General features: G+C 35.9%; 2 protein-coding genes across 2 annotated transcripts; both read right to left on the reverse strand.

Moving 5' to 3' along the window:
* Positions 1-472: 472 nt before the first annotated feature.
* On the reverse strand, positions 473-5,761 carry LOC105116570 (protein STRUBBELIG-RECEPTOR FAMILY 5-like). Its single transcript, XM_011013989.1, has 17 exons — positions 5,589-5,761; positions 5,396-5,484; positions 4,350-4,482; positions 4,162-4,233; positions 3,999-4,064; positions 3,768-3,839; positions 3,615-3,686; positions 3,459-3,530; positions 3,325-3,390; positions 3,006-3,071; positions 2,617-2,906; positions 2,183-2,457; positions 1,786-2,057; positions 1,488-1,608; positions 1,230-1,366; positions 959-1,115; positions 473-814 (listed from the first exon to the last, which is right to left on the reverse strand). Exons 2-17 carry the CDS (start codon positions 5,478-5,480, stop codon positions 686-688), a joined length of 2,085 nt encoding a protein of 694 aa, XP_011012291.1. The 5' UTR covers positions 5,481-5,484; positions 5,589-5,761; the 3' UTR covers positions 473-685.
* A 771-nt stretch (positions 5,762-6,532) lies between these two features.
* Positions 6,533-9,960, reverse strand: LOC105116568 (uncharacterized). Its single transcript, XM_011013988.1, has 6 exons — positions 9,592-9,960; positions 9,223-9,367; positions 8,690-8,950; positions 8,462-8,543; positions 7,603-7,799; positions 6,533-7,347 (listed from the first exon to the last, which is right to left on the reverse strand). Exons 1-6 carry the CDS (start codon positions 9,852-9,854, stop codon positions 7,072-7,074), a joined length of 1,224 nt encoding a protein of 407 aa, XP_011012290.1. The 5' UTR covers positions 9,855-9,960; the 3' UTR covers positions 6,533-7,071.
* Between the last annotated feature and the right edge of the window lie 6 nt (positions 9,961-9,966).

Below are 9,966 nucleotides of genomic sequence, written 5' to 3' on the forward strand. Positions count from 1 at the left end.
GGTTTTTAGTTTCTGTTAATATGTGGACTTTGTTGAGTGCTCCTATTTCTTCAGTTTTGGTTGATATATCTTACTTATTTCATAAGATTTTTATTTTAATTTTGATTCAATATTTTAGACGCTCCATTATTACTTTGTTTTAATTAAACTTAGATTTTGACAATTTAATGAGTATTATGAATTATTGCTTTTACTTTAATTACTAATGAGAAATTTTGAATTGTATTTGGTCTTATTAATCTTGAAAAATATAATATTTTTAAAAATTATGAAATTTGTATTTTTAAATAATTTATTTTTTTAATATGTTTATTCTAGGCTTAATTTAAATGAGATGTTGTTTCTATACCGTTGCTACATTACTAGTCATGGACTGAGATTCGGATACAGACTTATTCTAGGCTTAAATTTAAATGAGATGTTGTTTCTATACCGTTGCTACTTACTAGTCATGGACTGAGATTCGGTTATAGACAAATAACAATAGCATTGACAAGCAACATGGAGGCTACCTCGCTTAGGAAGATGAATCTCTCCATAAAATCTTTCATGCGTAAAAATAAAAAGAAAAAATCTCCAAAAGTCCTAAGCATCCAAGCCTACTAACAAAGACATATTCAAGAGGCATAACCAAATAAGAAGAAATTAATCTTTTGATCTATGTTAGTCTTGATAGAACACAGCACTAGTAGTCAGAATCCTCCATCTGACTAGAAATTGTAATATCGTCTCTCAAGTTCATACTCGATCGCTGAACTAATCGCACCAATGCTTGGACTACCTCTGACATAGGTGGCCGAAATTCAGGCTCCGCCTAGTAATACCAAAAGTGCAACGCAAAATATTACTTCTCTTTGAAGAGTTCACCAACCTTTTGAATTTGTGATAAAAAGAGAAAGGAAATCTATCCTGCACTAACATTTCCTTGGCATGGAGGGAAAACGAAGCCGGTTCTTACCTGTGCACAGAGGGCAATGATATCAGCGAATCGAGATACTGACTTCGGAGGGTATAGCCCACGCAATGCAGGGTCAACCATTTTTTCCAATGAATCAATGTCATGCAGTTGCGGGGTGGCCCATCGGACCAAACATTGTTCTGATTTGGGTCTCGAACTGTAAGGAAGTAAAGAAATATGACAGCTTAACTAGTTATGATATAGAGATTACATTGATTAACAACACTAGCAAATGGTGAATAAAATGATTGCAGCAGTAGTGTAACCATACCTGTCGAAAGGCTTCCGGCCAGTCAATAGCTCCAGCATCACCACTCCAAAGCTGTAAACATCACTCTTCATTGTGTAAGCTGGAGGCTCAGTGTACTCTGGCGCATTGTATCCTACACCAAGGTTTTGGCTTGTCCGCTGAAAAGGAGAAAAATTATAATGATCAACATGGATTATGTTTATTTTATGCGCCGTTGAAATCACATTTCCAAACTATGCTCGCGGTAAGGAGATCTTTTATGTCTCAAGAATTACTAACATGATGAAAGTTTTCCAGCCCGTAGTCGCAAAGACATGGGTTGAGTTCATTGTCAAGCAAAATATTTGATGACTTGATGTTCTTGTGGATGAAGGATGGAGAACAAACTTCATGGAGGTACCTGATGTGATGTGAAAATGTACTTACTTCGTTAGAGAAAAGAAGGGAAGGAAACAGCTATGGGGAATCATTCTGCAGGTGGGAGTACATCTGCTCCCTTACTCTTACAATCTAAGCATTTAGCCACTATCCATTTCAGGTAATCGAGTTGCATCAGCATGTGTTTGTATTAACTTACTCAACAGCGCGGGCCGTGCCCAAAGCTATTCTAACTCTGGTATTCCAAGTTAGTGGTTTACTGTAGTCATCTGCTACATGCAGGAAACCATGAAGTGAACCATTCCTGAAATAGTCATATATCAACATGTTATGCCCTTGTTCTGCACAATAACCAACAAGCTCAGCAATGTTCGGATGGTGAACTTTTGAGATGCTTGTGACAATTTCTGAAAAATCCTCTGGCTTTGCACCTTGAAGAAGTGATAAATCAATCGTTTTGACAGCTAAAACCTGACAAGCAAAAAGTAAATTATGTTTCAAGAATGCAAAATCCAAACTTCTCGTTGCAAATTGTGTTTGATTCTGTGTAAATCCAGTGACAATTAGCACATAAAATATGAAATGACTAAGCATACCTTCCCATCAGGATATTTTGCCCTGTAGACGCGACCAAGGGAACCCTCACCAATAAGTCGGCCTGGTGCAAAATTTCCAGTAGCACTCTGCAAATCTGTCAATGAAAAAGCTACGGCACGAACAGAGGTGTTTCTTCCTGGATTTAAACAGCTTGCAAACTGGTTGTCATTTATAGACTGAGAAAAATTGGAAGGTGGAGGCTTGCAGCTCATGGAAGCAGCTTTTTTGAAAGTCCTTATATCAATCGGACCAGATGAATTGAGTGACTCAGTTTCTGTCACCAGTAAATCATATTGTTAATTTCACACCAACAATGCCATCAGAATGCACAGTTGGCACGAGACATCATTAAACAGTGACATTATGGTGCGAGCAGAAAGTATATGAAAGTTGTCAACCATAAAATAATGCTGGAAGTCGGTCAAATAAATACCTTTGAACTCTTTCTTTATGGAAGCAATCGTGTGATTGGATAGTTCTTGTGATGAAAGGGGAGTAAATGTTCTATGCCGGCTACCTTTCTCCTCGTCAAGAAAATTTGAAGATGGAGAGGACCTTTTTCTTGAAAATAGTAATAGGAGAAGTACAAGAACAACAAGTGAAGCCAATACTATTAAAGCTATAGCAAGTCCACTCATGCCCCTCTTTCCACCTCCCTTTTCATGGGCTGGACTAGTTTTACCACGAGGAGCATGGCCAGATGACCACGAATTCCCCCCGGTTCTTCAGAAAATAGAATCACAAAGTCAGCGAAGCATTTTCTTACATCCTCAAAAAAAAAAAAAATGAATAAATAAAATTGCGGATTTAGATTGCGCTTACTCCAGATTATCAATGCCCTCCAGCGAATCAGGGACCCAGCCAGTGAACTCGTTGTCCTCAACATTCCTGCCGGTGGAACAGTGGATTCATGTTAGTGAGTCCTTTACTCTCCACTAACATCAACTACTGTATTTAAATTTCGTCATTCTTATACATGAATCAAGTGAAGTGCAAAGTGAACGCTACTCACATATGCTGTACCCAACTATCAAATTAATGCAGTGATTGAGGACTTCTGAATTTTGTACAATTATCAATATTTCTCACCTAAACTCAAGAACTAGAGCTGTTTAATTGAACTGTGCAGAAGGTAACTTACAACTCTTTAAGGGGGAGTGCGGCGAGGACATCTAAGGTACCAGTGAATTTATTGTCTTGCAAATGCCTGTACAAAGGCAAACAATCACAACAAGAAACTAAAAGCACATTAATGAAGAATTTATAACTTCTTACAGTGTGCTGAGGCTTTTGAGTGCAGAAAAACTTTGAGGCAGATTCCCAGAGATCGAGTTGTGGGATAGATCCCTGTCATTCATCTCCATGAGTGTGGACCATAAACTCAACAACAAAAAGAGTCACAACCTTTTGATTTCGGTTAGTAGTACTTACATTGTTTTGAGTTTAGTGAGTTTTTGAAACATATCACTCAGCTGTCCATTGATTTTATTATGATTGAGATTTCTGGAGGAAGCATCGAACAATGAGTATTCATTCTGAACAACTGGAAGGTTTGGTAACAAAGGGCAGACCAAGTTTGCTTACAGGTATTGAAGTTTAGTCATCTGTGAAATTGAGTAGGGCACATTTCCAGTGAAGCCATTATTAGAAAGATCTCTGCATATTAAACCTTAAAGATTAATATCAAACACATTGTATTCAATCTTTCCAGTAAAAAAGTGAGCTAGGTTAAATAAAAAAGGCTTGTTTTATCATGCTCCAGATAAATTTGTTGGTATATTCAATATTAATAAAAGAAAATGTCAGGAGACTTACAAGTTAACTGTATTGGGAGGAAGCTGGTATGGTATATCATTATTGAGGTTGTTTTTGCTCACGTCACTGTACTATCACAAATAATACAAAAAGCATTGAGGTTATGTTCCTTCATCAGAAAAAAGTAGTGTAAGAAGTGCGTGATTTAGAAGCTGGGCCTCACAAGTAGGTGACAGATTTCAAGTTTGATAGCTGGTAACCCAGTGATCCAGTAAGTCCAAGTCCAGGTAACTTTCTGCAAAATTTTGACAAATAGAAGGCAGCATTCAGAAATTTCAGGGTTATTCCTGCTAAATTTATGAAATGTAAGATCTGTTCACTGGATATACTTAGATAAGCAAATCTAACTACATTTGAGTCACAGATGAGCCTGAGCAGTGGATCCCTTCCCATGAGTCTCCACAAGGGTCTCCACCTCTTGATTTCCATCCACTCAGTTTTGAAGGAGAATTTAAGCTTGTAAACATCACATTCAAAGCCGAAACTGCAATCACAATATTGGAAACATCAGAATCTTTAAATACAACTACATATGAAAGTAACTTATTATTTTCTAATCATATAGATACTCAGCAAATTATGATTATGTGATTGAAAATCATAAAAGAAGGGTTCAGAGTTTTAATGCTGTCCTCAAATATTTGAAGCTTTTAAGCCTACTTGTATCCAGTTTTGGTCCAAACTTATGGCTAAAACAACCAGTTCTTCAGTGGAGCACAAGGGATCCAATAACCAGATTGAAATACTTCTAAAGAAAAGCTTCTATTTTCAATAACTTAAACCCATCGGTTCGCATTCCATTACAGGTTCCGCTTTAAACCTAGACCATTGGACTATTGGAGGTGAAAATTGAGCTTATGGTTTTCTTCTATTATTTATTTAGCCTCAAAAAGGGTTCAACTTGATTCAAACATTACAACTGTATATTGAAATGAGATTTTCAGCATAGTTATTTTCATATTGAATGTGTTTATCTAGATATACATGAAGAAGTAGTTGTAAATATGCCTTGACAGATCCAATCTATGAAAACTAAGAACACCCCATCAGAAGTTATTTGCATTTAGAGAGAATAGCTTTCACTATCAATTGATTAAACAAAAATGGTTATGGTATTGATAAAGGCCATGTAGATCATAGATCACCCTTGAATGGTGTTAAATAAATCAAATTACATTCTCTCCTGAGGTTAAACATGCACAGAAATTTCAACCTCTGATCAACCTTAAGAGCCGACATATATAAGTTATCTGTGAAAGGAACCTTACAAAATGTTTATATAGTTCCTAAACACCGTTACCTCATTCAACTGTGGTAATTACCATGAGAATCAAAACAAAATGTAAAGTAAAATCAATTAGAATTTCAGTGCATCCACAAATGGTGTAGGGACATACCATCATCAGAATCAGTCTTTGAATGGACAAAGGTGGTCAGAATTCCAAGAGAGACAATCAAGAACCCTACAAGACTATCGTGCATTGTCCTAAACCAAAACATAAACCAATATTTAAGCAGAAGAAAAGAGTGATGTGCTTATAAAAGCAACAAGATATTCAAGCTATCAAGGGGATGGCGATGAATAATGACGTTTCAGAATTCAGCCAAGAACAACTTCCTGGCCTTCTAGGAGCAACAAGGGAATGGGAGTTTTCTCCTGTTCTTTGTTTATTATTTCTTCGGCTGTGGAAGCTTGAGGAATTTTCTTTATTGAAAAGAAAGAAAGAAAAGAAAAGTTGGCTATTTTTGAAGGAAGAGGGCTAAAAAAGTGAGTGGCATTTTTTGCAGAGAAAAAAGGAGAGCGAATGATCAGGAGAAATGAGAGTCTGTCACTGTTTTCCAGCCTCTCAAGTTATTGCCGAGTGGTAAAGCCTTCTATTACAGTCTTCCTTCCTTTTATTAGCCGTTTTTCTCCAAGCCTTTTTCATAATCCATGGGTTTTTTTTTTTTTTTCCTTCTACTATAGTTACGTATCCTTATATTTTACGGATGGTCAAAGGTATCTTCAAGCCAATTTGCGCATACATTACAATTATTTATATGAGAAATTTTATGGTATTTGAAAGTAAATAATCACATCTTCTTAGTTATTATCTATAATTTTTTATTTTTTATTTTTTATTTTAAAAAGAAGAATCTTATATGGTGATATTGTAATTTCTGAACTCCCTGAGAGTTCTACATAACATGGCAAAGCATAATTCTCCATTCCATTCGTATCAATATAATCTATTTCATTCATTTCAATATATTCTAACTGAAAGGATGGCAATGATTATACAGGAGTAAATTAATGAAAATTGAGGAAAGATGTCTGGAATATGGAAAATCACTAGGAGAGAATGTCTCCTGTCAATAAATACTCCACAATTTGGTAATTGCCATATCAAACTTTGTTATGATCTTTTTATATGATTCGTACCCTTTTCAAGCTTGCTTTTTGTGTCCTTAATTCAGTGATGGCAGCCTTGAATTGAATTTTAGGTCAAAAGTCAAAACAAATTAGGGCAAATAAAGAACCAAAAACGATCTCCTATACTATCTTTCGTAATTTATAATGTGATTAATAATACAGTGAGTGTTTTTTAAAAGTATATTAAAATAACATTTCTTTAAATTTTTTTGTCAGCAAAATAACAACTTAGAAAACACTTTCAAAGGCAGGAGCAACTGCAGTGACAATCGAGCACAGCCCAGCAATTTCGCCACGGCTAATCTTGATGCTGCAAATCTCGAGTCTTCAAGAGGATACAAGATTGAGAGCACTCTACATTTAAGCTTTCCAAACTTTTTGGTGTTGGCTCCTGACTTCCTGAAGATGGCTTGATAATTATATTAGTGGAAAATGGTAATAAGAATAACTAAGTCACAACTTTTCTATACACTTAGTATTCAACGAACCAAACTACCACTGATGAGAAAGAAATTCAGCTCACTCCTACACGGACTAAATATGCACTCTCCTTAAGATGCATAAATGTCAGATTCCATGCTCTAGTTAACAGAATATGCGGTAACAAGCTTTATGAGGTCCACCACCATTACTCGTGGTCATACAATGTCATCATGTACATCATCTTTCCCTTTCTTGGCCTGACGAGGCATCATGTTTTCTCAGCTTTGTCAGGATATATGCCATGGCAACTTTAGCACCAAGGCTAGAGTGCCCACGGGACAGGAAGATTACACCCCCTAGAAGAAGCAGACCATTTGCGACAATTTTTTTAGATGGCCTTCTCAGGAATTTCTTCTCTTTGGCTTCACCAGTATCTAGTCCCTGTGCGGCAATCAATGTTGAAGTTGCCTGAGTATCCACAACAGTGTTCAATGTTTCTAGTTCAGGTGGAACCTATGCCACAAGAGAAAACACAAATTTGATGATCTCAAAATAATGAAGCAAGTAATGTTTTCTTTTTCAGTAATTTTGGCAGTTTAATCACCTACCCAAGTTTTTAGAAACTGAGTCATTTACACTACATATTTTGAATATTATGTGTAATGTTCTTAAGGAAACCATGACTTCACCAGTATTTTATTGATAGGCTGTGCTAAATCAGAAATATTTTCTTTAACAAAATCGGTATTTCAAGATGCTGGTGCTCACCTTCTGGATAAGAGCCACTGCAGTAACAGCTGGACCTGTCCAAGGATGACTCATCAGAGAGTATTTGCGTAGTGCATCATTCATCTTGCATACATAGCTCCATATGCCCCTTGAGAAAGCCAACTTTGCCATCTCCAAATTCAAACCAGCATCTTCTTGGTGAAACATTGTGATCTGACAAGCGTTTCTACCAGGGACTGTAAAATAAAGTGATTGAAATTACAAAATAATCAATAAACAAGTAAACTACTTCCATTTAGGAAGAGTTAAAAGAATAGGTAAATAGACAATCCAAAAAATAAACTGTTTTCATTTAAGAAGAACTAGGAGATCAGGCAAATTGAAAATCATGGACATAGTCTCCAAACATAGACCAGATGATGAAAAGTACCAAACTAAAACAAAAGTGATCAATATCTTGCATGAAGAAAACTTCAGTAGCACCAAAGGATGTTCCATTTCTAACTATATGAATAATAATACAAACTCCAGAAGGAAACATGATAGAAATCAAACTGAGTCTGAGCTAAATACTTCATGCTGGAAAGAAACATGCAAGCTCTCTAAAATACTAAATTCCAAACAAATATGAAAATAAAAGGCTGAAAATCAGTATCGATAAAGCTCATTATGAGACGTTTCATTCCTTGTTTGTTTGTTTTTTATGTTCGTCTACACTGCAATTTCAGAGAGATGATTTGTAGAAAATACTGAATTCCAAATAAATATGAAACTTAAGAGCTATATAATGTAAAAAAAAGTTCAATATCACAACGAGACACATCATGCTCTTTTTTTGTTTGTCTGACCATTTTGCAATGACAAGAAATCACTGCAAAAAGCCAGGTCAGGAACTTACCTTTACTGATTCTCCAACCAGATCTAAAGAACTTCACTCGTACAAACCTCCTCTGTCTTACAGCTAAAGGGTATTCGCATTCCTAGACATGATCATCAACATCAAAATATAAATTAAGAATTAGCCATCGAGATGATAAATTCATGATAGCAAGTCCGTGCAGGTAAATCACCTTGTAAAATGCAACAACTAACTAATGCTTTCAAACTGATTGCAGTTGATTATTACCTTAATAAAGCAATAAAACGTTTTATCTTTTCCTTCCCACAATCTCCATGCTAAAACATATTCCCTTGGCGTCAAGAGAGGAAATTTCTTAATTGTGCAACCAATTTCAGTTCCATTAGTTCTATCCACCTGCAGCTGCTCATGTTCAACCACGGTCTTATCCCACTGCTTTCTGTATTCATTGTCCATGTAAAAGTCCCTTAGCACCTCCATGGTGCAATTTTCAAACACCGTCAAGCTCAAGTACTTTATGGGAGCATCCTGCAAATATGCAACAAGAAAACACCACGTTACATTAATTCACTCTAATAGCACTCTCCGGTCTCCACCAACAATAACCGATCCCAGTACAAAAGATAAATCAATTGGTCAAGCCCCGCCTTTGTACCATAAGTAATGAACTCATAAAACACATTAAAAATTAAACTCTGAAATGAACGTAATTAATATATTCAACCAATCAAAAGGAGAAAACTTTTACCAAATTGAAAACAGTACAACATTAGTAGTATTAGTAGTAGAAGGCAACTAACCTTAGGTTTGAAACATTTGGCAGTATATGCTAGAAGATTGTTTCTCTTATTTGTAACGTTTTCCCATTTCTCATTCTCAATTAGCTTCTCATCCAAATTCTCAATCAAAAACTTCAAGTCAGCTACTGAAACAATCTCTGAAACCCTGCATAAGCAGCAGAAAATAACAGAACTTGCATGTCAGTGAAAAAAATCCACCCAAGATTGAAACTTTGATTCAATTAAACCAACCCCAATTCAACACAAACACCAAATCAATAACAAAAATGAAAAATAACCAAAAAGAAAGCATCCACGTAGAAGAAAAGGAGAAAATAATTATTTTCTCTTAAAAAACAGGGACTAGATCGAATAAGAAAAGCTATGTACCTGGAATTAGAGGAGGCAATATCAGTAGCAGAAGCAGCTGGAGAAGAAGAAGAAACGCTATGTCGCCTAGAAGAAGAAGAAGAAGAAGAAGAAGAGAAGAATCTGAGCAGTCTTGTGGAGAAGTTGTAAAGGATAATGCAAAGAAGAACAAAGAGAATAGCACATCCATAACAAAAATTCAGTCTTTCATCTTGGAACCAAAAATCCATTGAAGATTTTAAAGAAGAATAGAGTGATGATCCATTGAAACCAAAGAAACCCATCTTTCTTTAGCAATTCTAAGTAAAACCCATAATTTCTTTTGGCTGATAGAAGAAAACAAAGGATGGAAGATCGGTCGGTCATTAACGAAGTTCACAGCTTTGCTTCTTTGAT

The sequence above is a fragment of the Populus euphratica genome, unplaced genomic scaffold (genome assembly GCF_000495115.2).
Source record: "Populus euphratica unplaced genomic scaffold, PopEup_1.0 scaffold993.1, whole genome shotgun sequence".
Classification (NCBI taxonomy): Eukaryota; Viridiplantae; Streptophyta; class Magnoliopsida; order Malpighiales; family Salicaceae; genus Populus; species Populus euphratica.